General features: G+C 59.6%; 1 protein-coding gene across 2 annotated transcripts; it reads left to right on the top strand.

The window, feature by feature from the left end:
• Positions 1 to 9,993: 9,993 nt before the first annotated feature.
• NR4A1 (nuclear receptor subfamily 4 group A member 1) lies at positions 9,994 to 25,951 on the top strand. 2 transcript variants are annotated; one of them, XM_062202197.1, is made up of 8 exons: positions 9,994 to 10,076; positions 11,461 to 11,670; positions 20,722 to 21,599; positions 22,329 to 22,458; positions 22,683 to 22,834; positions 23,056 to 23,258; positions 23,359 to 23,537; positions 25,216 to 25,951. In XM_062202197.1, exons 3-8 carry the CDS (start codon positions 20,724 to 20,726, stop codon positions 25,446 to 25,448), a joined length of 1,773 nt encoding a protein of 590 aa, XP_062058181.1. In that variant the 5' UTR covers positions 9,994 to 10,076; positions 11,461 to 11,670; positions 20,722 to 20,723; the 3' UTR covers positions 25,449 to 25,951. The 2 variants fall into 2 exon arrangements, with proteins under 2 accessions (XP_062058181.1, XP_062058180.1); XM_062202196.1 differs by lacking the exons at positions 9,994 to 10,076; positions 11,461 to 11,670 and adding an exon at positions 17,601 to 17,727.
• The last annotated feature ends 167 nt before the right edge of the window (positions 25,952 to 26,118 follow it).

Genomic DNA, 26,118 nt, shown 5'->3' with positions numbered 1-26,118 from the left:
AGCTGCTTCACTTCCAATCCGACTCTCTGCTAATGGACCTGGGGAAAGCAGTGGAAGACAGCCCAAGTGTTCGAGTCCCTGCACCCACATGACAGATTCAGAAGTCCCTGGCTCCTGGCTTTGGTCTGGTCCAGCCCTGGCTGTTGCAGCTATTTGGGGAGTGAACCAGGGGATGGAAGATTGTATCTGTTCCTCTCTGTCTCTCCTTCTCTCTCTGTAACTCTGCCTTTCAAATAAATAAAAAGATAAATCTTAAAAAAAGAGGTGATATCACCCCATCTGTGAAACCCCCAAGCTACCAAATAAACAGCAGCTGGGCATAGCTAGATTAGCACGTTGCAGGCACAGCTTCAGGACAAGGCGCCCGGCCCCTGCTCTCCCCAAGGCCTCCTGTATGGAACTGGCAGATGTGATGCCATGGGCCAGACAGCTTGCTGGCATGCTTTATGTCTCTCTCCTAGGAAGAGGCACTCTCTGGACTGGGCATTTGAGGTGGTGGTTAAGACATGGCTTGGGACACTCGCATCCACAATTAGAGCATTTGGGTTCCAGGCCTGGCTCCACTTTTTTTTTTTTTTTTGACAGGCAGAGTGGACAGTAGAGAGAGAGAGACAGAGAGAAAGGTCTTCCTTTTTCCGTTGGTTCACCCTCCAATGGCTGCTGCAGCCGGCGTATCTCGCTGATCCGAAGCCAGGAGCCAGGTGCTTCTCCTGGTCTCCCATGTGGGTGCAGGGCCCAAGGACTTGGGCCACCCTCCACTGCCTTCCCGGGCCATAGCAGAGAGCTGGCCTGGAAGAGGGGCAACCGGGACAGGATCGGTGCCCCGACCGGGACTAGAACCCGGTGTGCCGGCGCCGCAAGGCAGAGGATTAGCCTAGTGAGCCACGGCGCCGGCTATGGCTCCACTTTTAATCCCAGTTTCCTGCTAATGTGCAACCTGGGAGGTAGTGGGTGATGGCTCAAGTAGCTGAGGCCTTGACACCCACAGGAGTGACCCAGGCTCCTGGCTTTGGCCTGGCCCAGCCCCAGCTACTGTAGATACCTGGGGAATGAATTAGTGGATGGAAGACCTCTTTCTCACTCTCTTGCTCTCTGATTTTCCAATAAATAAATGAGAGTTTTACTAGGAATGGAACATAAAAAAGGATGCGTTCTTCATGTCAACCCTGTGACGTGTTTCAAATGAGGAGACTGAAGCCCAGAGTGGGAGAATAATTTCCCAGAAGTGACACAGCCGGTAAGAGTGGGGCCCTCTTGGGGCAGGCGGGTGGCTTCGGGGTTAAGATTGCCAGTGAAGATCCCTGGGTCTCACTCTGGAGTCCCTTGAATCAAGTCCCTGCTGCTTGGATCAGAGCCCAGCTCTGCTAACGTGAACCCTGGTAAGCAGTGATGATACCGCAAGTGCTTGGGGTTCTGATCCCTGCGGGAGAGACACATGGTGAGTTCCTGGCATTTGGGGAGTGAACAAGTGGAAGGGAGCTCTGTCTGTCTGTCTGTCTGTCTCTGTCTTCCAATAAGAAATACGTAACTTTCAGAGACTCCTTAAAAAAAAAAAAAAGGTTGGAAAACTTTTTTTTTTGGATGGGGCAGTCAGATGCGTAGGGGAGACCAAGAAGAACACGCTCAGTGCCTTCTGTGAACCGGGCAGCTGGCTGGCCACTCTGTCCTGAGAACCGTGTCAAGTCTAGGCCTTGAGCCAGTGCTGCTTCTACCATCTGCCACTGCTCCAGGGGCCAAAGGCGTGCGTGCGTGTGACAGCGTTCCACATTTTAGTGAGTGTTCTATTTGGTCGTAAACAGGAGAGCGTAGTAAAACACAGATGAGTCGGCTTGAGTACTTATGGAAAAGCGAGACCTCTGGGCTGGAAGCTTGCATGGAAAATGCTTAACAGGGCCCTTATTCCCCACCCCACACACCTCCTCCTGTCTAAATAAATGTGTATCTACACAGACAAATATGTTTCAAAAGTTAGACTTTTGGAAAGAGAAAGAAAAAAGAATGAACCAGCTACTTTTTTTTTTTTTTTAAAGATTTATTTGAAAGGCAGAGTTACAGAGAGAGACACAAGGAGATGAGAGAGAGAGAGAGCGCACTTCCATCCACTGGTGCACTCCCCAAGTGGCTGCAACAGAGCCCAGAAGTTCCTCCAGGTCTCCCACGGGGGTGCAGGGGCCCAAGCACTTGGGCCATCCTCTGCTGCTTTCCCAGGTGCATTAGCAGGGAGCTGGACTGGAAGTGCAGCAGCTGGGACTTGAACCGGCACTCTTATGGGATGCCTTTGCTGTAGACAGCGGCTTTATCCGCGATGCCACAGTGCCGGCACAGGCAGCTACTTCTTTAAGGGCCCGTGCACCAGAAGCTGCTGGAGTAGGAAGGTGGGGAGCCTGGGTGAGTGAGGGAAAAGCTGGCCCATGGTTCTCTTCTGCCCCGCACCCCCCCAGACACTTGTGCCATTTAAAAAATTATGTATTTATTTAAGAGAGAAAGAGAAAATGGATCAGATATGCACAGCTGGACAGAAAGAAAGGGCTCACATTTGCTGGTTCAGTCCCCCAGATGCCTGCAATGGCCAGGGAGGCTGGGCCAGGGCAAACCAGGGAGCCAGAAACGCCATCCAGGTCTCCCGCGTGGGTGCTGGGGATCCATCACTCGGCCATCACTGCTGCCTCCCAGGGTCTGCATTAGCAGGAAGCTGGGGTCAGAATAGCAGGGATTGAACCTGTGCACTGTGCAATACGGGATGCAGGCATCAGAAGTGCCAGGCCAAATGCCCACTCCTTGCCATATATATTTAAAGCCTCAGATTCTCTAGTTGTAATCTGGCCTGATACTTGAATGGGGGACAGCAATGTCCAGGCTCTGAGAAGGTGATTTTCACAAGGAAAGGGGGATTTGAGCCGGCGCCGTGGCTTAACAGGCTAATCCCCCGCCTTGCGGCACCGGCACACCGGGTTCTAGTCCCGGTTGGGGCGCCGGATTCTGTCCCGGTTGCCCCTCTTCCAGGCCAGCTCTCTGCTATGGCCCAGGAAGGCAGTGGAGGATGGCCCAAGTCCTTGGGCCCTGCACCCACATGGGAGACCAGGAGAAGCACCTGGCTCCTGGCTTCGGATCAGCGAGATTCACCGGCCACAGCAGCCATTGGAGGGTGAACCAACGGCAAAAGGAAGACCTTTCTCTCTGTCTCTCTCTCTCACACTATCCACTCTGCCTGTCAAACAAAACAAAACAAAACAAAACAAAAAAGGGGGGGGGAATTTGAGTTGCAACAGGAATTTAGGGGAGGGTGTAGGGAGCGGAAGGTGGCCCCTGGAATTTGGGCTGAGTGTGGGAGAGCTATGAGCCCATCAGAGACTGCGGCCACCTTGCATTGCCCCCACCCCAAGGAAGCTTGAGCTCACGGATCAGGGGTGGAGAAGGGTGGGTGTCCAGCCCTTCCTAGCCACTGGGTATTTCCTGCTTTATCTATTCTTGTGATGGGGGTTGTCGGGCTCCTGGATGAGGGCAAGGAGGCGGACTGAGCGCCTACTGTATACAAGGCACCTCCACAGCTACTCCGCATCCTGATAACCAGAATCAGAGCGCCTGGGTTCCAGGCCCAGTTCCACTTCCCACTGTGGCGTCCTGTAGGCTGCACCCTGAGCAGCAGCAGGTGGACGGCTTAAGAACCGGGGCCCCTGCCACCCGCGTGGAAGTCACTCAGATCGAGTTCTGGGTCCCGGGCTGTTGCAGGCATTGGGGAAGTGAACCAGAATCTAGGAGGGCTCCGTGTGTCTTTGTCTCTCTCTGCCTTTCAAGCGAACAAATAAAAAGTCAAGGTGGAGGCCATCACCACCCCGAGGAGGAAGTGGAACCTCAGAGAGGTAGAGTGACTAGCCATAGGACGCACCGCCTGTGGGCGTGCTTCTGTCGGGCGGAAATTTCCCGTTTCTCCGTGCGTGCGGAGCTGGCTGTGCCCGGCCGCCTGGGCAGGCGCGCGGGGCGCGCCGGGCTACCCGCAAGCGCCCCGGCGGCCGCTCTGTCGCGGCGAGCAGCGGAGCTGCGGTGTGGCTCCAGGCCGCCGCCGAGCCTCTCTGAGCCTAATTTTTTCCGCCTCTTAGGGGAAGCCCCGGGGGCCTGCCGTGTGCGTAGGCGTGAGCAAGGCCTGGGGGCCCTCACCTGGAAAACGGCCGCCTGCGGCCGCGCGGCGGGTTATGTAACCGCGCGTGGCGGGGGCGCCGCGGGGCGGGGCGCTTTGACTATTCCGGGCGCCGCTATTTTTAGCGCCATTGATGAGGCTGCGTCGGCCGCCGCCGCCGGGATTCCGGAGACGTCAATGGGCCCGCGTCACCGTCCCCGCCCGCCGAGGCTGGGAGGGCGCGCGGGCGGCCGCGGGGCGGGGGCGGGGGGCGCGGCCGCGGCCGGAACTGCGGGGCGGGCGGGGGGCTGCCCGGGGGCGGGAGCGCGAGGCGACTGCAGCTGGTGGCGGCACCAGCGTGGTCTGAGCCCCCCCCCCCCCGCTAACCCCCCTACCCCCACCCCGGCATGGGCGCCCCTGCGGTGCGGAGCCGATCCCGGCGCCTGGGGCTGCAGAGGCGAGCGGCGCCCGCTTGGGCAGGTGAGCGAGGCGCGCGGGAGGCGGGGAGGCCGGGGCTGCAGCGGACGCCGCGCGCGGGCTCCGGGCCACCGCCAGGAGCCCAGCTTGGAAACTGGGGCGTGGAGGGAGCTGGGTTCCAGGCGGAATCTGCTGGCTCCGGGGCAGCCCCAAGCGCGCCGGCCAGCGCCCCGCCGAGGGTGGGGTTTGGCCCGCGAGGGGCTCTGGAGGGGGCCAAGCCAGAGGAATTCCTTCCATTTCCCCGCCGGCTGCGGGAAACGGGTTCCAGGAGCTCAGGAGCGCGCTGCCAGAAGAGCCGGGAGGGAGACCCCGGCGTTGCGCGGCGCAGCCCAGGGTGGGATCGAGGCAGAATCCGAACCCGGAGGGGCTCTTGGAGTCCGGCGCTTGGCCAGGGTTCGGACTCGGTCCCGCGTGTCCCGGGCCTGTTTTCTGCCCGGCACCCTGGCTCCTGACGGTGGCCTCTGGCTTCGTGGAGAGTGGTGACTACAAGAAGGCGCGCAGGTCCTGGTCTCGCTCGGCACATACCCCTTTGAAGCCCCCGCTTTCGATGGGTGACTGGGTGAAAAGGCCCCAGAGGTGGTTACGGTGAATTGCTAATTTGGGTTTGGGGGCATGCTGGGAAAACTCAGGCTGGACAGAGCTAGGGACGCACACAGAGGCTCCCCGAAGCGCACTGATGGATAAGGGAGCTGCAGCCGGGCTCCGCTGGGGCTCTCTGGTGTGGCTCCAGACCCTACCCTGAGTGAACATTTGGCTCAGTGACTTGGATGAAGCCACTCAGCTGGTGGCCCAGCACTAAGAATGAGTGTACAGGACAGCAGAATCCAGATTCGAGGTGATGGTGACAGCCCGGCCGGATGGGCCAAGGCAGCGGAGAGAGTGCATGTGGCTGATAAGAGTTCAAGCCCTGTCCCATCTCCAAAGCCCAGCAACCTGGCCCTGGTGGAACACTCTCTGGGAGGCCTCCACTCCCTACACCCGGCCTAAGGAGGGAGGGAGAAAGTGCCTGGGCTCCCTAGTTGGGCTGTCTGAGTTCTAGAACCAGCTCTGCCCATTTCTAGCTGTGGGCATGTTTAACATTCTTTCTCTGAATACAATATTGTTTATTGATTTGAAAGGCAGACCGAGAGAGAGAGAGAGACAGACAGACTCAGACATACACACGCACATGCACATGCACACACACACACACACGGATCTTCCACTGAGTGGTGCATCCCTAAATGCCGGCAATAGCCAGGGCCCGGCTAGTCCGAAGCCAGGAGCCTGGAACTCCATCCAGGTCTCTCACAGGGGTGGCAGAGACTCTGAGCACCTGAGCCGTTGCTGCTGCTTCCCAGGATTCACATCAGCTGGAAGCTGGATCAGAAGCAGAGTAGCTGGGATAGGAACCAGGTACTCCCATGTGGGATGGAGGCAGTGCGACTTAAACACCTGCCAGGCAGTTGCTTAACATATTTCTTCCTTTTTTGTGTGGATAAAATTATGTAATAACCATGGCTTCTTCCTAGATTGGTGAGGCTGAGATGGGAGGAATAGCATATAAGTGCTTGGTTATTAAGTATCTAGTATATGTTCAACAAATAATAGCTGCTTTGTTACTGTTCTTAAGAGTAGTACGCCTGTTTCTGGGTGGGAGGGAGCATTGTCCCATTCAGAACTGGAGCACAGCGGCTCCCAGGGCTGCAGTGGGGCTATCCGCAGCCAGTCCCCCTGTTGCAAAGGGGACTTTTGTTAAGAAAAGATCGAAATAGATGAGGAAAAGGACCAGGCTGGGCCTGGGCAGGGGACAAGGCTGGGGCCCCGGGATTGTGACTTTAATATAGGAAGAACCCTGTGACTGTTGGATCTGTGGCATGATGGAAGGGATGGGTGACCTGGCTGACCCAGACTCAGCCCAGCCCCAGTGCAGGCAATGGTGGGTCCATCCCCACCCCCGCCACCACCTACAAACACTGATTGAGCACCTAGTGGAGAAACTGGAGTCTAGAAGGGGCCGGCGCTGTGGTGCAGCGGGTTAAAGCCCCAGTCTGCAGTGCAGCCATCCCATATGGGTGCCAGTTTGAATCCCACTTGTTCCACTTCCTATCCAGCTCCCACTAATGCACCTGGGAGAGCAGCAGGGGATGGCTCAAATGCTTGGGCCCCTGCCCCTGCACTCATGTGAGATACCTGGAAGAAGCTGCGGGCTCCTGGATTCGGATCAGCCCAGCTCTGGCCATTGTGCCATCTGGGGAGTGAACCAGCAGATGGAAGACCCTTCTCTCTTGTCTATCCCTCTCTCTCTAACTCTGACTTCCAAATAAATAGATAAATTTTTATTTTATTTTATTTTTGACAGGCAGAGTGGACAGTGAGAGAGAGAGAGAGAGACAGAGAGAAAGGTCTTCCCTTTGCCGTTGGTTAACCCTCCAATGGCTGCCGCGGCCAGCGCGCTGCGGCCGGCGCACCACGCTGATCCGATGGCAGGAGCCAGGTGCTTATCCTGGTCTCCCATGGGGTGCAGGGCCCAAGTACTTGGGCCATCCTCCACTGCACTCCCTGGCCACAGCAGAGAGCTGGCCTGGAAGAGGGGCAACGGGGACAGACTCCGGTGCCCCGACGGGGACTAGAACCTGGTGTGCCAGTGCCACAAGGCGGAGGATTAGCCTATTGAGCCGCGGCACTGGCCATAAATAAATCTTAAAAACCAAAACAAAATAATGTAAAGGCAAAGTTTATTTGGGTGCAAAACAGTTTGAAACCCTTGTGTAGTCTTTGCATAATGTGCATTTTCCACAAACTTTTGGGCGCCTCCTCTATTTCTGCTGGGATCAGCAGGTGCCAAGTAAGTTGCAAATGAGCCCTGGTCCTGAGGAGAGGATGGAAACAGAGGGAGGTGGTGGGGAGAGGCGGAGGTTCTTGCAGCAGGTTAAATGGCCATGGAAACCTCATTGAGGAGGGGCCAGCTGCACACACGTGGGACAAAGGCCCTTGAGGCTGGGGCACTGAGAGGAGGGGCCAGAGCTGGGCACCGAGGTCTGGCCTGATGCTCCCCCCACCCCACTTTGCAGGATCACTTTCTCCTCCAGGTTCAGTCAGCGCTTGCTCTGCCCTGTGCACAGTGCTGACATTGGCCTTGGTTCCTTCCCCTGTCCTGACCTCCCTAGGGTCTGGGGTCTCGATTTGCTCTCTGGTGCCTCTCTCGTTCTTCACGGCCCTCTGCATGTTTCACAGTTGGCTCTCAGCCAATGCTTGCTGTGACCGGTAGGGAGGAGAGCTTGGCTGGGGGCAGGACACCTGTTCTGCAGTGCTGTGGGTCACCTGGGCCCTGGCTGGGTGCTAGGTGCTGGCCCCTGTTCTTGGGTGTAGGTGGAAAAGTCAGAGGCCTTCGGGGAGCCTGACTGTTGCAGGTGAATTTGGCCCTCCCTGTCCTTCCTCCCAAGCTACGGACCCGTGTGTGGGAAAGAGAAGGTTGGAGGGACCTTGAGACCTATTTCTGGACTCTGGGAGGGCACAAAGCGGGGTAGTCCGTGGGTCAGGGCCGGCCGCAGCCTCAGTTTGCATTCTGCATGGATTTGGGCTCCCAGGTTTGTAGCCACCTCCTTCTGTGCTGCGATCTTCACTTCCTGTTCCCTGTTGGACCCATAGCACAAAGGGTGCTGGGAGCTCAGTGCAGGGAGAGCCTGGGTGCTGTGGGCCAGCAGAGTTACGGGAGGAAAGGAGGGCCAGGAAGCCCCTCGCCCATCCTCTGGGGCCCTGCCCCCACCTCCCATCTTGGAACCCTTCTCCCTGCCCCCATCTCAGCCTGTTAGAGTCCCAGCACTCTGGGAAAGTGCTGGAAGCGTGTGGGAAAAGGGGCGGGGTGGGGCGGGGCGGGGCTGATTCAGGGGCCCTGGCTGCAGGGGACTTCCGTTCCAGTACTATCAGGGGGAGCTGAGGAGGCTGGGGGTGGAGTGAGCATCTGGTTGGCTTCCACGGTGCAAGGACAAGCGGTCCCCATAGTGGCTTGGAATAGGGGCCAGGGTCTGGGGTTAGCTTTTAAGGCTCGTTCAGTTTTTTTTGTTTATTTGTTTGTTTTTTTAAAGGTTTATTTATTTATTTGAAAGTCAGAGTTACACAGAGAGAGAAGGAGAGGCAGAGAGAGAGAGGGAGGTCTTCCATCTGCTGGTTCACTCTCCTATTGGCCGCAATGGCTGGAGCTGCGCCGATCTGAAGCCAGGAGCCAGGAGCTTCTTCCAGGTCTCCCACATGGGTGCAGGGGCCCAAGGGCTTGGGCCATCTTCTACTGCTTTCCCATGCCACAGCAGAGAGCTGGATCCAAAGAAGAGCAGCCAGGACTTGAACCAGTGCCCATATGGGGTGCCAGCACTGCAGGTGGCGGCTTTACCTGCTACACCACAGCGCCAGCCCCCAGAATAATTTTAATTCTGTTTTCTATGAATGTTGTGAAGCCCCCCCCTGGTAGCACATGTATTTGCAGCAGTGTTCCAAGCCTTTTATGTGTATTAACTCACTTTATGCCCCAGGACCTATGACTGTCAAAGTTAGAGATGTCAGGTCCAGATGATGACTTTTTCTTTTTTTAAGGAGCAGCCCTTATTATTTATTAATTTGAAAGTCAGAGTTAACAGAGAGAGGAGAGACAGGGAGAGATAATTCTTCCATCTGCTGGTTCACTCACCAAATGGCCCCAACAGCTGGGGCTGGGGCAGGCTGAAGCCAGGAGTCAGGAGCTTCCTCTAGGTCTCCCACACAGGTGGCAGGAGCCTAGGGACTTGGGCTATCCTTTGCTGCTTTCCCAGGCATATTAGCAGGGGGCTGGATCGGAAGTGGAGCAGCTGGGACTCGAACCGGCGTCCATATGGGATGCTGGCATTGCAGGTGGTGGCTTTACCCACTACACCTCAGCACCAGCCCTCAGATGATCACTTTTATAGATGGGAGACGAGGGGGCAGGAAGAGATTATGTAATTGCCCAAGGTGATAAGCAGTGGAGTTAGAATTCAAACCCAGACAGTCTGGGATCCAGCATTGATGCTTTTTATTTTTTAAATCCATGTATTTATTTATGAGACAGAGGAGAGAGAGAGACAGAGGGAGAGAGAGAGAGAGGGAGGCAGGCCAGCACTGTGGCATAGCCACAGTGGCTAAAGCCACTGCCTGCAGTGCCAGCATCCCATATGGGTGCTGGTTCAAGTCGCGGCTGCTCTACTTCCGATCCAGCTCTCTGCCTGGGTCAGGGCCAAGGGCTCCCCGCAGTCTCTGACACCCAGCTCAAGGAGGTCCTTGGGCCAGCTTGTCTCCCTCTCAGCCTGGATCTTGGCCTTGCCCACGTGGCTGTGTTCTCTGGCTGTCCCCAGGGTAGCCCTGCTGGCTGCTCTCTCTAGCACTCACTCTGGCTGTCTTCTGCAGACCCCGCCATGGACAGAGGCCAGCCCCTGCTCTTCCCTGGGTCTTTGGCTCCTCCTGCCAGTGCTCCCCAGGGCCCGATCCATCCAGAAGCGTGAGTGTTGTGTTGCTGTGTTTTGCTCACCCCTGGGGGCCCCCAGCAGGTGGGGTGGAGGGGCAGAGATGGGAGTACCCAAGGCAGATGTGGTTTGGGGGCTGATGGGGGGAAAGCCCTGCAGAGGTGGCTGCGAGGTACTGCTCGGGGCCAGGAGATCTGGTTTCTTTGGAACTGGGAGTGATGTAAGGGTGGGAACAGGGAAGCCTGATTTCTCAGGGGCTGGACTGGGAGGCTCTGGGTCTGGTGACAGGGGCTGATGGAGCCAGGGGTGTGGCAGCTGCTCCCAAGGCACCATGTGCCTGCCTGTCTCTGGGCATCCCGGGGCTGGCATGGGAGGATAATGGGGCAGGGGGCAGGCAGATAGGGCCGGTGGGGGAGCTGGCGTGTTTCCAAGGTGCAGTCACTGCTCTGAGAAAGTACAGGGAGGTGTGTGATAGTCACAGCTCCTCTCCATGGCAGGCCTATAGGGCTATGGTGAGGGAGGCAGAGGGAGACCACCCACTACTCACCCAACCTCCTTGCCAAGAAAGTCCTGATTCTAACTGTGGCTGGAGGGATGCCTGGCCATCTGGCTTGTGAGGGTGTGTAGGGCCCAGCCTGCTCTGGGTCTCCCCGGGGTCTGCTCTGATGGCGGAGGACACAGCCCGCTGTCTTGGGGGAGGAGGGTGCCCCCGGAGAAGGCCCAGCATTGCTTGACTGAGGAAGTAGCTTCTCCGCCAGCCCCTCCCGGAGACACTGGGGCTCCGGGCACCACAGTGCTGGTACCGTGACTGCATCTGGAGTCAGCCCAGTACCTGGATAGGCTCCCGTGATCCCTTCCTCCTCCCCCAGGACACGGGGCTGGCTCTGCGCCCCGAGATCCCGGATGCAGCAGGAGCCAGCTCCGTGTCTCCCCGAGCCCTCTGCACACACACCGTGTCTCCTGCAGAGTTGGTGCCCAGGGTGCAGCGTTCCGGAGCCGTGGCTGGGATGGGAAAGTTGAAGGGGAAGTCCCTGGACTGCTGGGGACAGGGAAAGGGATTCACAGGTGCCTCCCTCCCCTTGGTCTGCACCACCGCCTCTGCTCTGGGTGCACAGCAGCCGTGGTAGGCACACTTCCTTAGGTTCACCCGTTGTCTGGATTGTGGTGGCGATTGGGTGGAACTCCCCTGCCAGGTGCACTGCCAAGGCCACCCCAAAGGGCTGCCAGCCGGGGCCCCATGAGTCCTGCAGCCGTTGGTCTTGTGACGTGGGCACCTGTCTGCCAGGCCCCGGGCACGGGCCCAGGGTCACACTCACGCCGGGGCTCCCATCAGCTGACTATTTTGGGCTCCCGCTGACCTGGGCCAGAGTCAGGCCCCCGGCCAAGAGTGCCCCAAGGCGGCTCCCTCCTCATCCCTAGGGGCCGGCTCTGGTTTCTGCTATATAAGCAGAGGAGGACACGCTGGCGTGGAGACCATTGTACATCCAGAGCCTGCTCGGCTGGTCCACGGCCTCAGCCGCCTGGGCAGTCCCGTTGCCAGGAAGAACCCCCAGCCCCGCCCTGGGATCCTGCACCTGTGTGGCTGTCCGTGGTCTCCGTGGTCTTCGTCGGATCGTGAGGAGGAAGCCGGTGAGTGTTGGGAATGGGGACGCTGAGGCACGGGGTGCTGGGCTGTTAGGAATTTTTTTTTTTGTCTTCCATCGTGACCCTCATACCACAGCTTTCGGCCTCGAGAGCGGAGAGGAGGAAGCCAGGCTGGGGCCCAGGCGCTGGGCAGGGTGAGTGACTGCTGCGGCCCCGGGCCTGGCTTCCTACTGCACCCCCAGCCCCTTGCCTGCCCTTTTGTCTGGTGTGCCGGCTGCTTTTGGTGCGGAGAAGCCGGGCCAGCGTGAGGTCTCTGGCGTGTCCGCCAGCCAGCTTGCCACAAACACACTCCCTGGGCCCCGGGCCAGGGGCTTTGGCCCGCGAGGAAGAAGCAGGAGCTCTGACTGCTGCGGCCTCCTCCCCAGTTCTCAACCAAAAAAAAAATTTTTCCCCCCTTTCTGAACGTGAGTCTCTAAGCGAATCCAGAGCCAGCGACTAAAAATACTTTAACAATGGGAAAGTACATCAGCCTTTCCGGCTGGGGCGAATTATCAGAGCGTTTTTATTTTGGAATTTGAAATTTTGCCTGTGCAGGCTGGGTGGAGAGCTGGGGTTCGGGGCAGGGGAATGGGTGGGTGGTGAGGATAATCGGGCGAGGTGGTAGCAGACCCCGCGAGGAGCTGGCTAGCATCTGGAGCAGAGGGGCCTCCAGGGAGGGTGCTTGTGAGGCACTGGGCCCACCTGTCTCACGGGGACTGGGTGATCTTGTCTGTTCGCCAGCTCTGTCTGGCTCTTCCCCCTTAAGTCGGATGTTATTCCCGGGGGCTGCATGTGAATTTCCTCTGGCCCTCTGAGAGGGAGGTGTGGACAGAGAAGTCCCTGGACTGCCTGCCGTAGCCCGATCTCCTCAATTAGCCAGCTGCTACCAAGTATTAATTGGGCACTTGCTGTATACCCAGCCTGGAATTTTTTCCCCAGTGTCGGGTGGAGCCGCATCTCTGGGCAAACCCTAGGATGGGGTTGCTGGTGATCTCTTTCCTGGAGAAGGAGGGTGCTGGCTCCCCAGTCCCGCTGAGAGCCCTGGTAGCTCTTGCGTCGCTTTCCCTTCTGAGGCTGCGGGAAGAGAAGAGCAGTGGCTATCCTGCCGACAGCCTTGGAGTTCAGTTTTCTAGCAGGTGTGGTCATGGCAGGGCCTGGGCAAGGGCCAGAAGGTCAGAGCCAGTGGCCTGGGCCTGACCCTTTGACCTCGGTTCCCAGAGCTGCCCGTGGGAACCCCCCCTGGAGCGGCAGGCAGTGCATCCCTGGCCACAGCACAAATCCCCCTGCCCGACGCCCGCAGCCCCTGCAGGAAGAGGAAGTGGCCAGGCCAGGGCTGGCGATAGGCCCTGGGGCCAGGGAGGGGAAGCTCCCGGGGCAGAACTCCTTCCCTCTGCCCAGCCCATGGGAAGGGCTGGAGGCCCCGTGGGTGGGGATAGTCTTGCTGAAAGTAGGCCAAGTTCCTGCCCTCTTGTCGGCAGGGGTGGGGCCAGACCAGGGTGGAGGGGAGCTGTGTGGGACCCAGGCTGGGTAATTCTCCCTCCTCCATCCCTGAGCGCCCCCAAACTCCAGGCCCATCCTATTGGCTTGGCTGCTCATCTGGGGCCCGCCTTGGGCTACCTGCTGTGAGCACACACGAAGTGCTTTGTGCCAAGGTTGAGGGTAGCAGTGCCCTGACCCTCACGGTGTCCACACTGGTTCAAGGAGGGGGTGGGGGGCATCATCCAAGCACAGAAGCCCCCGGGCCTCTCCATCACCCACACATGGACCACATAGCCAGGTCAGAAGCTGTGACCACTCCCAACTCTGGTTCTCATAGTGTCTGTTAACAGAGTGAACACGTGAGGCGAAACAGCCGCCATGAGTTCAAACACACGTGAGTGAGTTTGTCCTCAGACCCTCCCACTGCCTCTGCGGCCATAGGTGTGGCTAGCCTATTTATTTTTTTATTTTTTAAGATTTATTTATTTGAGAGGTAGAGTTACAGACAGCGAGAGAGACAGAAAGTTCTTCCATCTGCTGGTTCACTCCCCAAATGGCCGCAACAGCCGGAGCTGAGCTGAGCTGATCCGAAGCCAGGAGCCAGGAGCTTCTTCCAGGTCTCCCACATGGGTGCAGGGGCCCAAGGACTTGGGCCATTTTCTACTGTTTTCCCATGCCACAGCAGAGAGCTGGATCAGAAGTGGAGCAGCTAGGTCTCGAACCAACGCCTGTATGGGATATGGGCAGAGGATTAACCTACTACTCCACAGCACCGCCCTGCGTGGCTAGTTTGGAAGTGTCACACAGATACAGCCCAGCGCAGGCATCCGTGGCGTAGAACCTGAGCACAGTTGCATGGCTGTTTGGGGGTCCACCTCATCCGGTTGGGCACCAGAAGGCTCCCAGTCTCGCCAGAGTCCCCCTGGTTTCAGCTCACAGGCTATGTGTGTGTACCTGTAGCCAGAAGCCCCGGCCTCCACCATGGAGTTTGCGAGTCAACCCTGAGGGCTGGGGACCCTCTGTTTCCACATTTGGGAAATGCACATTTTAATACCGAGCCTGGGGGTGGGGTTGGGAACGCTCAACAGAAGCATCCACATCAAGTGCCCTTGTCCCCCAGGTCTGACCCTCTTCCGCATCCCTGCTCTCCCTGCCCCTGCCACGCCACACCCCATCATCAAGTCACAGGCTTAGCAGGGTGGCAGGGAGCTGGAGTAGAGAGAGGAGGAGCAGTGTGTGTGTGTGTGTGTGTATAGGGGTTATGAAGCAGCAGGTGCAACGGTGGGCGGCAGGAAGGTTGAGCTCAAGGACTGCATGTGGGGTCTATGGGGGACCAGGGTGATGGGAGCAGACTGGAAGGCTGGTTAATGGCCAGGTGGCTGGCCGAGCGGGGCTGTCTCGTCTCCAGCCTGCCGTCCTCTCTCTTCTCCTCTGCTGCCTTTGCCTTCAGGATTCCATTACCACCTGCCCTCCCCGCCATGAGCTGTTCATTCTGACCTTGTTCTTGAAGGCTGGACTTAGGGGGTCCAAGGGGGTGTTGGGGGGGTCTCTGTCTAGCCTGCAACTAGCTTTTTTGCTCTATGCCTCCCAAGTTGGCATGGTCCCCTGAGTTCCACCTTAACTGGACTGTACCCCTGCAGAGCCCCCAGAACGCCTTGCCTGGGGCCCCCTTCCTGCCCTGCCCTCACCCCTGACCAGGCCTGGGATTGCCAAACCCTTTCCTTTGGCCTTTCTTCCATCTGTCTTAGGCGAGGTGCTCCATGTGGGCCCCTGCACGGGAGGCTCTGGCTGTGTTCCCCAGAGCGACTTTGCTTTTGCCTGCTGGTTTCCAGTTCGTAGGTTTATAGCGTGGCCTGGCGGGAGCCTCTGCTCCCTCCCTCTGGCTCCGGAGGCGGCAGGAGTGTAGCCTCCACAACCTGCAGGCTTGGGTTGCGGGTGCCTGGGTCGGGAAGTGTACCACGGAGATGCTGACTTCACTGAATTCTCTGCAGCGGCTCATGGGGCGAAGGGTGGGGTAGGGGCAGGTGGGTCCCCCCCCCCCCCCCTGCTCCATGCTGCTCATTACAAATGCAAGGCGGTAGGGAATAGAGGCAAATGCCAAGCCTCTCTCAACAAGCCAAGCGAAGGCTGAGCTGCAGCACAGCCAGCCACGCCATGGAGGACACGCTGTTTTGCTGGCTGGCATCCTACAGGAGTTTTGGTTTTCTGAGGAAGGCCTTGCTGGGGTGGAGGGCAAGGGGGGGAAACCTGCCCGTGACCCAGCCCAGGCTTGCCTTGTGCTTCCAGAGCCAAGGGGGTAGCTCCTTTGGGATTCCTTGAACCCCAATCTTTGAAATGAGAGGAGGACTTGGATTACATTGGTGGCTTCAAGCCTAATTTTTTGTTGTTGTTGTTGTTTCTAGATGTGCAATTGTTTGCCACATGAGGATCCCACAAAATCCAAGCAAAAATCTTATTTCAAAAGCCCAAGAGGAAGAAAAGTGAAACTTTGGCTGTTAGAGGAATGGGGTTTCTGGACAGGTCCTACTGGCACCCTCCTTCCCACAGTCATTTTCACCCTGGCCTTGAAGGTCTTTGGATGAAGATTCTGGCACTGTCCACATCGAGGCTGTCTGCCGGCATGGGGAGGGTGGGCAGGTGCTGACCAGATCCATATGAGATGGGTGCTGGTGGGCGGTGAGGGTGCAGGAAGAGGGAGCCGGTTGGGCTCAGGGTGATTTTCTTAACAAGCAGGGCTCAGGAGGCAGTCACTGGGTGCATGGGGTTGATCTGCTGCCCCGGGGGAGGCTGTGGTTTGGCTGTGGGAACAGTGGGGGCACACACAGGAGACGTTCCCAGAAGAAAATTCCAGGAAAATGGGAACAGGTGCATGTAGGGCCTCAAGAGCAGAGATGGGGTGGGGGCAGGGGGCTCAGGGCAGCCAAGCAGCTTGGGATGAATGAAGCCAGGGGTGCATTCAGGACCTGCGTGTGGGTGGAAGACAAGGGTGTGGGAAGAGGGAGTGCAGATGAGGAGCAGGCAGTGCCTCCAGGACACAGCTCTGTGTCTGAGGCGCCCAGAGGAGGTGGGAGTGGGGGCAGCAGGTGCAGGCCCACTGGAGGCAGAAACTTAAAGGGTTACAGGCAAGGGGGTACATGGGTGGGCGTTTTTCTGTCCACGTATTAGCCCTTCTTCCTTCCCCCCGATCTTGCCCCTGAGGGTTCCCCAGGCCAGGGATGGAGGGGTGACAGCCGGACCAGGGGGAAAGGCCACAGGTGGCTGCCCTCCTGGTGGGAGGTAACCGGTCAGAGTTGCTCCCTCCACCAGAAGGAGGGCTGGGAAGGCTGGCTTCCCTGGTCTTGGACAGGGGAAAAGGGTGTTGTTAGGGGCAAGTGAAAGGAAGCCGTTGCTTTTACAGAAGATGTCCTGGCCCTAGTTCTACCTCTGTGTGCCACCACCTCACTGTGTGACCTTGAGCAAACGCCATTACTTCTCCAAGCCTGTTTATTTATAAAATGGGGGCGAACTGCCACAAGTTGGAAAATATTTCCCAGGCTCCACCAGGTTCTGAAACGTTCGATAATTGCTCAGCTAGGGTGCAGCCTCCTTGTAAGGGGCTGGGGAGGGAACTGGAGGGGTACCAAGTTCAGCAAGTGGCGCAGAACCCACTGGCCGAGCCAACTTCCGGAAAACCCCTGTCCTTAGAAAGATACTTTGCGGGGAGACTGGGGGCGGCGGCGGGGGTGGGGGGGAGTAAGCCCGGGCTCACACCCACGCCCCTGGGGCAAGCTCTTGGCCTGACACCTTGCCGGGGAAGGCGAGTCAAGTGCACAAGCAGCGCCTAGGGCCGAGGTGGGGGCGCAGTCTCGCCAGGGCGTGCCGCGGAGTTGCCCGTCCTGGACGAGTAGCAGCGGCACTGGGCGACACCCCAAGCCTCGGGGGAGGGCTTGGGAGGGTGCAAAGGCGGGGCCGGGCGCAGGGGTATCCGGAGGGACCGGGCGCGGTTGGCTGCCCGGGGCAGCCGGATGGTGAGAAGATCCTGGTCCGGGGAAAGCCCTGTGGCCGCGGCTCCAGGGCGCCCTCTCTTCGCGCGCTGGCCCTCCGGGGCCGGCTATTTCGGACGAGGGCGCCCCCCGGCCCGGTTCTGGGTCCGGAGGGGGGAGCCCATTGGGTCTGGGAGCTGCTCTATTTTTAGCTGGAGCGCCGGGCGCGAGGAACCTATTTTTAGATCAAACAATCCGCGCTCCCTGCGTCAATGGAACCCCGCGTGCGTCACGCGCGCAGACATTCCAGGCCCCCCCTTCGCCCCGCCCCCTCGGGCTCCCCGGGCCCGCGCCTCCCCCTGGCCGCCTCCCGCCGGAACCGCGCCGCCCCCCGCGCCCTTGTATGGCCAAAGCTCGCCGGGCCGCGTGCGTCAGTGGCGCCCCCGCCCCTCCCCGTGCGTCACGGAGCGCTTAAGAGGAGGGTCTGGCGCTCCCGGGGAGCCCGAGTAGCAGAGGCTGCGAAAGTTGGGGGAGCGTGCAGAAGGGACCGGGAGAGCACACGCGGGACCGAGTCTGCGACTCGGGCCGAGGGTCCCGGGCAGGGCGAGCTGGAGCCGGCCGGGTAGGTGCCCCCCCCGCGGGGAGAGTGCATCTGTTTTCTGGGCTGGTGCACGGGGTTGGGGGATGAGACGGGGGTACGCGCGGGCAGAAAGGCGCGCAGGGGCGCTGCCGTGGAGTGCAGCAGGGGCGCCAGGGCTAGCTGTTGGAGCGGGATGAGGACTCAGCAGCTCCGGCTGGAATCTACTGGGCTCGAGGAGAGGGTGTGTAGAGCATGCAAGGTGGAAGCCACAGGCGTCGGAGTGCCTCCCGGAGCGGGGACTTGTCCAGAGGTGACGGGCCTGAGTTCTGTCCCCGAGGAGACCCAAGTGGGCATACGGTGCTTTCGGCTTGGGCGCTGATGGGCATCTAGCTATAGGCGATTAAGGTGTCCTGAGATTCGGTGCTGTGGGTGATGGCCCTGCAGGGGGTCTGCGGACTCCAGCCTGTCAGCCCTGCGCTCCTGCGGGCTCAGTTGCTTTCTTAGTACTTAGTTTGCAGGGGTGTGTTAGGTCTCTTACCCAGGGAAACTACTCGCTTGGTGGCTGGGCAGTGGAGGGTGCTTGTGCCTGCTTCGTGTTGGAATAAGTGAGTTTGCTTAGGGACAGGGGCAGGGTGTATGCAAGATTGTTTTAACTGTGGCTTGGAGTGACTGTGTGTGTGTGTGTATTTGTGAGAGAGAGAGTGGACATACTTGCTCTGGGGGATCCTGCATGGAAGTTAGTAGCCTTGGAGTTTTGGTGTGGTGCTACCTGGGGGACCCTCCCTTCTTCCCGGGTCTACTTCCTGACCCCCTCTGCACCCCCTCTCCCAGTAGTCCCAGTTGGATCTTACAGGCAGGGTACAGCCTGAGGCTTGCTCCGTGTAACAGGTGCAAACCATATTGTTGCCAAAACCTGCCTGAAGCCGGATTCTCCCCGCTCCCTCCCGCCTTCAACCCCACCTCTTCCTCCTTGCCGTGGGACTGCCCTCCCCCCCCACCGGGAGGCTAGATGTGAGTCCATATCTTGTGTTCAGTACCTGCGTGAAGGTGTGTATGTGTGTGTATGGGGGGTGGGTTGGTGGGGGTTGATCCGGATGTGGGACGTCCCAGTGGAGAAACAGGATTTGAATAAGGCTGGAACAAACGCCCAGTTCTGCGTGGCTGCCGCCTTTCCTCCTCCACCCCCAACCCATCCCTGCCCAGGCTGTCCTGGGAAGGCAAACGTGGCCACACTTATCTCGGGCAGGTGCTGTATTTTTGTGGATGGGTGCCACTGGGTGGATAGAACTTGAGCTTCGAGGGGCTCTGCAGCCTAGGTTGGTTGTCTGAGTGTCAGGCTGGGGTGGAGCTGACCTGGTCAGGTGCTGGGAGGTAGAAGAAAGGCTAGGACCAGCAGCCTTCCTGGGCTGGTGGCCAGTGGGGTGGGGACAGCCTCTGCCCTCATCGCTGTCCTGTTGATTATGGTACTCTGTGTTCTGGCTTGATTTCCTACCCAGCTTTGCCTCTCTGCCTGGTGAGCGCAGAGGTGGGCACATCCCAGGCACGGTGGTGGAGGTGGAGAGGGTCCTAGAGCCTCTTGGGATTGCTTTGTGACTGCTCTATGGGTTTAAGGGTCCCCCTGAATGATACTGTCTCGTGCCGTGGCTCAATAGGCTAATCCTCTGCCTTGCAGTGCTGGCACACCGGGTTCTAGTCCCGGTTGGGGCTCCAGATTCTGTCCCGATTGCCCCTCTTCCAAGCCAGCTCTCTGCTATGGCCCGGGAGTGCAGTGGAGGATGGCCCAAGTCCTTGGGCCCTGCACCCCATGGGAGACCAGGATAAGCACCTGGCTCCTGCCTTCGGATCAGCGCCGGCTGCGGCGGCCATTGGAGGGTGAACCAACGGAAAAAGGAAGACCTTTCTCTCTGTCTCTCTCTCTCTGTCCACTCTGCCTTTCAAAAAAAAAAAAAAAAAAAGATGCCATCTCTCCTGCTCAGGCTCCTCAGGGTTGGGGGTGCGTGATCCCCCTTTGCCTGCCTGCCAGGGCACAGACTTTAGTGGGCAAACCCAGGCAGAAGGCATTTTCCCTCTACCCATCCGCCCACAGGCTCCCCCACCTTAAGTCTCCCACTGGACTCTTAGCAATTCTTAGTCAAATAGCCAGGGAGAGCAGAGAAATCCCTCATAGGGACTGCCCTTACTTCTGGCCCTGCAGAGGGCTGTGCCTGCTCCTGCTGGCGCCCCCTCCCTTGAACATATGGCCTTAAAGGGCTGGGAGCCAGGTTACATGATCCCCTGGGGACGTGGCGAGGAAGCCTGGGCGCCCTTCCTCACTGCCTCTAGGAGCATCCCAGGCAGTTCAGAGCGCATGCCCAGCTCCAGACGGCAGGCAGGACTGGGGTGCGTGTGGGCTCGGCTGCCTGTGCTCCGTATGTGGGGTGAGGTGCGGACGGCTCCAGAGCAGCATCAATGCCTGGGCTCCCTCCTTACGCAGCCCTGCCTTCCATCCGGCTCCTCTGCCATTGCCAGGGTGTCCTTGTCCCCCAGCCCCGGGAGGCAGGGGCTTCTGCAGAGGCTGGGGTATGGCTGTGAATGTTCCCCAGGAAGTGCCTGGTTGGTGAGGAGCAGCAACAGATCTGCTCCGGGGGTGCTGGGCTGGGGCTTTGCCAGGCTGCCCCTCCCACCCACCCTTCTCCCAGCCCGCACCCACGCTCTTCCCTGGTTGGGGAGGGGCAGGGGGCTGGGAACACAGCTCCCCCTGTTGCAGCAGAGAAACTCTGGCCGCGTGCCTCGCCCGGGGTTCCCAGGCCGGCTGGGTGTGGCTGGCCTTCCCACAGAGCCCACTCTTCGCTGGGCCACTGCCCGGGGTCTTTGTGGCTAGAGTTGGACATGGGGCCCCAGCCAGGGGGTCCAGGATCCTGGGCACTGTAGCCTCCTGCCTCAGTGTCCCTTCCTTGGGCTGCGACGCTGGCCAGGCCAGCCTCCTGGCTGCTCTGGGCTCAGCCTTCCGGGCCTGGCTTTGCTCACGGAAGTCCCTCCCCTCCCCTCCTTGTCCAGAGATGCCCTGTATCCAAGCCCAGTATGGGACACCGGTGCCCAGCCCAGGACCACGTGACCACCTGGCAAGCGACCCCCTGAGCCCCGAGCTCAGCAAGCCCACCATGGACCTGGCCAGCCCAGAGGCGGCCCCTGCAGCCCCCACTGCCCTGCCCAGCTTCAGCACCTTCATGGACAGCTACACGGGGGAGTTTGACACCTTCCTCTACCAGCTGCCGGGAACAGCTCAGCCGTGCTCCTCGGCCTCCTCCTCGGCCTCCTCCACGTCCTCGTCCTCGGCCACCTCCCCCGCCTCTGCCTCCTTCAAGTTCGAGGACTTCCAAGTGTACGGCTGCTACCCTGGCCCCCTGAGCGGCCCCCTCGACGACGCTCTGTCCAGCGGCTCCGACCACTACGGCAGCCCCTGCTCAGCCCCGTCGCCAAACACGCCCAGCTTCCAGCCACCCCAGCTCTCTCCCTGGGACAGCTCCTTTGGCCACTTCTCCCCCAGCCAGACTTACGACGGCCTGCGGGCATGGACAGAGCAGCTGCCCAAGGCTGCCGGGCCCCCACCGGCCTTCTTTTCCTTCAGCCCCCCGACGGGTCCCAGCCCCGGCCTGGGCCAGAGTCCCCTGAAGCTGTTCCCGTCGCCATCGCAGGCCACCCCCCAGCTCGGGGAGGGAGAGGGCTACTCCATGCCAGCGGCGGCTTTCCCAGGCCTGGTGCCCACCTCCCCACACCTCGACGGCTCGAGGATGCTGGACACGCCGGCGACCTCAGCCAAGGCCCGGAGCGGGGCTCCAGGTGGCAGCGAGGGCCGCTGCGCTGTGTGTGGGGACAATGCTTCGTGCCAGCATTATGGCGTTCGCACCTGCGAGGGTTGCAAGGGCTTCTTCAAGGTACTTGGCTGCGGGGGCAGGGGTGGGGGCTGCAAATCTCAGCCTGGCAGGGTCTGTGCTGTAGGGAGCAGGGTAGCCACCTGCCATTTGCCCCGGGGCATGTGGCTGCCTCAGGGACCACAGAGAGCTGCAGGGAGGTGGGGGGGGTGCAGGCAGCAGTGCCCAGGAGGGGACATTCGAGTGGCCAGCCTCTGGTGGTCTTCTGCCCGGCCGCGCTCTCCTGTAAGGGCCTGGTGGGAAGGGGTGGCCCAGGCACTCATGGCTCTGGCGTGAGATGGAAGCATCTGGACAGAGGGTTTGGTTCTTGAGGGCTGGGGGTGGACTGGGGAACAGGCTGTGTGTTTGTCCCAGTGCTGGGTGCCTGCTCAGCTATCCAACCCCACCCCCAGCCCCTGGGCACTCTGCTGTCTGCCGTGGGAAGGCACAGGCCGACACAGGCACTACAGGTGCGGGAACTGCAGGGGGCTCCTAATCTCTTGTCCTGGGGTCTTCCTCTTGAGGCAGACACCTCCCCTCCCCGCCACCCTGCTCCTGTCTCTAAGATTTTTTTTTCTCCCCCCACCCGTCCGGCTCTCCCTCCCCTGCCACCCAAATGTTAGAAAAATAGCTGTGAACAGAGAGCCCTTTTGTCTGCTATAGCAGCAGGATCTGGACGGCGGTGCCCTCCCCTGGGCTCCCCCCACCCCCCCATCCAAACCCTGACAGCCTGTTCCGCGTTCCCCCACCCAGCGTACAGTGCAGAAAAACGCCAAGTACATCTGCCTGGCAACCAAGGACTGCCCTGTGGACAAGAGGCGGCGGAACCGCTGCCAGTTCTGCCGCTTCCAGAAGTGCCTGGCCGTGGGCATGGTGAAGGAAGGTGGGTGTCGGGGGCGGGGCCCAGCAGGGCGGAGCACGCCCGACCCGGAAGGGCTGCGTGGCTGGACCCCTGAGTCCCTGTGGGAGGCAGCTTCCACCTGCCTAGATGGTGAGGGTGGTGGTAGGTACAGGGGGAGGCTCCTGTAGGCGCTTTGGGTCTTGGGGCCTGCGGAGAGGACACCCAAGCGGTGGGGTGCTTCCTCACCCTTGCCCGATTCTCTGCAGTTGTCCGGACAGACAGCTTGAAGGGGCGGCGGGGCCGGCTACCTTCGAAACCCAAGCAGCCACCCGATGCCTCGCCTGCCAATCTCCTTACCGCCCTTGTCCGCGCGCACCTGGACTCGGGGCCCAGCACGGCCAAACTGGACTTCTCCAAGGTTAGCAAGCATTGGGCTGTGCTTCTGTGCATGCTGGTGAGGGCCTCCCCCGCCCCCGACCCGGGTGGACAGACCGACAGGGGGGAAGCTGGGTGGCCCCAGCCCCGGCCGGTCGCTAGGTGCGAACTGGCAGCGCATGAGCGTGGGGCGGATCCCAGGTCACTGTCACGGCCAGCCCTGGCCCCTGCCGGGCATGCTGACCCCTTGCCCGGTCCTCTCAGTTCCAGGACCTGGCGCTGCCCTGCTTTGGGAAGGAAGACGCCAGGGACGTGCAGCAGTTCTACGAGCTGCTCTCGGTGTCCCTGGAGGTCGTCCGGAAGTGGGCCGAGAAGATCCCTGGCTTTGCCGAGCTGGTGCCGAGCGACCAGGACCTGCTGCTGGAGTCGGCCTTCCTGGAGCTCTTCGTCTTCCGCCTGGCGTACCGGTGAGCTGCCCCCCACCGCCTCCCAGCCCCTTCCCCTGCTGGCCCAGCCCTTGGGATGCCCCAAGCCCTGATGGCCGACTGTGTCCCTGCCATCCTCCAGGTCTAAGCCGGACGAGGGCAAGCTCATCTTCTGCTCTGGCCTGGTGCTGCACCGGCTACAGTGTGCCCGCGGCTTCGGTGACTGGATCGACAGCATCCTGGATTTCTCACGCTCCCTGCACTCCTTGGTTGTGGACGTCCCTGCCTTTGCCTGCCTGTCCGCACTCGTGCTGATCGCCGGTGAGTAAGTTGGTGGCAAGCTGGACCCACGGAGGCAGGTGTCGGGGATCTGATGGGTCTGCATGGATCCCCCACCCCCCACCCCAGGCTCGTGCCTGCCTGGAAAAGTGTGGGGACAATAGGAATTGGAGAGGTGGCTCAGCTGCTCCCAACTCGGAAGCCCCAGGCAGCCTCGGAGTGATGGCCTGCAGGTGGCATGTGTTTGGCCTAGGGCTTTGGTGTGTTTTTAAAGTGCTGCATTCAGGAACAGTGTCGGAGCAGCACCTTGGTCAAGACACAGACAGGACCAGCACCCCCAGAGTCCCTCCTTGTGGCTCCTTCTAGTCCCGGTCTCTCGGCCATCACTCAGCGTGGACTGTGGGGGAGACGCTGTCAGATCCCTGTGCTTTCTGAAGTGCCAGAATGCATCTGTATCTGCTGCCCCCCCCCCCTTTTTCCCCATACATGTCACGGGGGATCCAATCGTGTAAAACAAAATCAGAGGTAGCGTGGGCTCAACAGGGTGTGGAGAGTTCTGCAGCCTCTCTCCTGGAAGGCGCTCCCCTAAAACACACCTGCTTGGCCCTGGGCAGGGTTAGGGAATGTCCAGTCCTCGGGCCATATGCAAGGCCCCTGGAATCATTTGGTGTGGTCCTGGCAAGGAAACTACAGGCAGAGCTCAAAATTCAATACATCTCGGCCGGCGCCGTGGCTCAACAGGCTAATCCTCCGCCTTGCGGCGCTGGCACACCGGGTTCTAGTCCCGGTCGGGGCACTGATCCTGTCCCAGTTGCCCCTCTTCCAGGCCAGCTCTCTGCTGTGGCCAGGGAGTGCAGTGGAGGATGGCCCAAGTGTTTGGGCTCTGCACCCCATGGGAGACCAGGATAAGCACCTGGCTCCTGCCATCGGATCAGCGCGGTGCGCCGGCCGCAGCGCGCTACCGCGGCGGCCATTGGAGGGTGAACCAATGGCAAAAAGGAAGACCTTTCTCTCTATCTCTCTCTCTCTCACTGTCCACTCTGCCTGTCAAAAAAAAAAAAAAAAAATTCAATACATCTCTAGCAGGCTAACTTTTTTTTTTAAACAAGGTTTATTTATTTTACTTGAAAGGCAGTTAGAGAGAGAGAGGAGAGAGAGATCTTCCATCTGCTGGTTCACTCCCCCACATGGCCAGTATGGCCAGGGCTGTGACAGGCTGAAGCCAGGAGCCTAGAACGCCATCCTGGTCTCCCATGCAGGAGGCAGGGGTCCAAGCACTTGGGCCATCTTCCGCAGCTTTCCCAGGAGCATTAACAGGGAGCTGGATCAGAAGTGGAGCAGCCGGGACTCAAACTGGCGCCCCTGCGGGATGCCGACGCCACAGGCTCATTATGGCCCATGACTGATGTTACAAATGTCCAAATGGCACTTGGCAGAAATAAAGTTCCCCATCTCTGCTCTAGGGCTTCTCAGAGCTGAAAAGGCCTGGGCCCAGCCAGGAAACCAGGGTTAGGGGTTTTACTTTTTGTGTGTGACCTTGGGTGAGCCATGTAAACTGCCCGGGGCCTCAGTTTCTCGCTGGGAACTTGAGCCTACGTTGGCTTCCTGCCTTTGGCCTCTACAGAGCGTGAAGGTGTTCTGGGGGGTGCCCCGGGCTGGAGGCTGGGCCTGCGGGGGTCTGGTCCTCAGACGCCCGGCTAATGCTGTTCCTTCCTCTAAGACCGGCACGGGCTGCAGGAGCCACAGCGGGTGGAGGAGCTGCAGAACCGCATCACCGGCTGCTTAAAGGAACACGTTGGGGACAGCTGCCTGTCCCGCCTGCTGGGCAAGCTGCCCGAACTGCGATCCCTGTGTACCCAGGGCCGGCAACGAATCTTCTACCTCAAGCTGGAGGACCTGGTGCCCCCTCCGCCCATCGTGGACAAGATCTTCATGGACACGCTGCCCTTCTGACCTGGCCCCAGGACACGCGTGCGCCCATGCGTGCACGCCACCCCATGTGCCTTCAGCCCCGAAGCCTGGCCTTTGAACTACAGACTGACTCACCTCCTCACCTGCTCGGAAGGGGCGTGTGTTCACAGTGGGGGGGGGTGACCCCAACTATGATGTCTTACCCGAGCCCTGCTCTGGCCTTCATGGTTTTTTTTTTTTGTAAGATAAACCGTTTTTAACACACACCGCCGTGCTGTAAATAAGCCGAACATTGCTGTATATACAGGAGGGCAGAGGTTGAGGTGGGAGGAAGGGCCGGGGGGCCCCCCAGCCTGGGCCAACCTTTCCAGCCTCCTACCACTTGGGGGTCCCTTCTGCTCCTCCTTCCACATGTACATAGCCTGTCACTCGAGGGAGAAGCCAAATGACACATTCTGACATTTATATTTGTGTATTTTTCTTGGATTTGTAGTATGTGACTTTTCTGATTAATATATTTAATATATTGAATAAAAAATAGACATGTAGCTGAAACTGGGGTTGTCTGTCTCCCTTAGCCCCTCTCCCCACCACCAGCCACACACCGCCCCCTTACCTTGGCCGCTGCTTCATACAGCTGCCTCGCACAGCACTTGAGCTGGTCTCCCAACATGGAGGAAGGCCCTGCCGACCTGGGGGCCAATGAATCTGA

The sequence above is a fragment of the Lepus europaeus genome, chromosome 10 (genome assembly GCF_033115175.1).
Source record: "Lepus europaeus isolate LE1 chromosome 10, mLepTim1.pri, whole genome shotgun sequence".
Lineage (NCBI taxonomy): Eukaryota > Metazoa > Chordata > Mammalia > Lagomorpha > Leporidae > Lepus > Lepus europaeus.
This window is presented reverse-complemented; position numbering and strand designations above follow the sequence as displayed.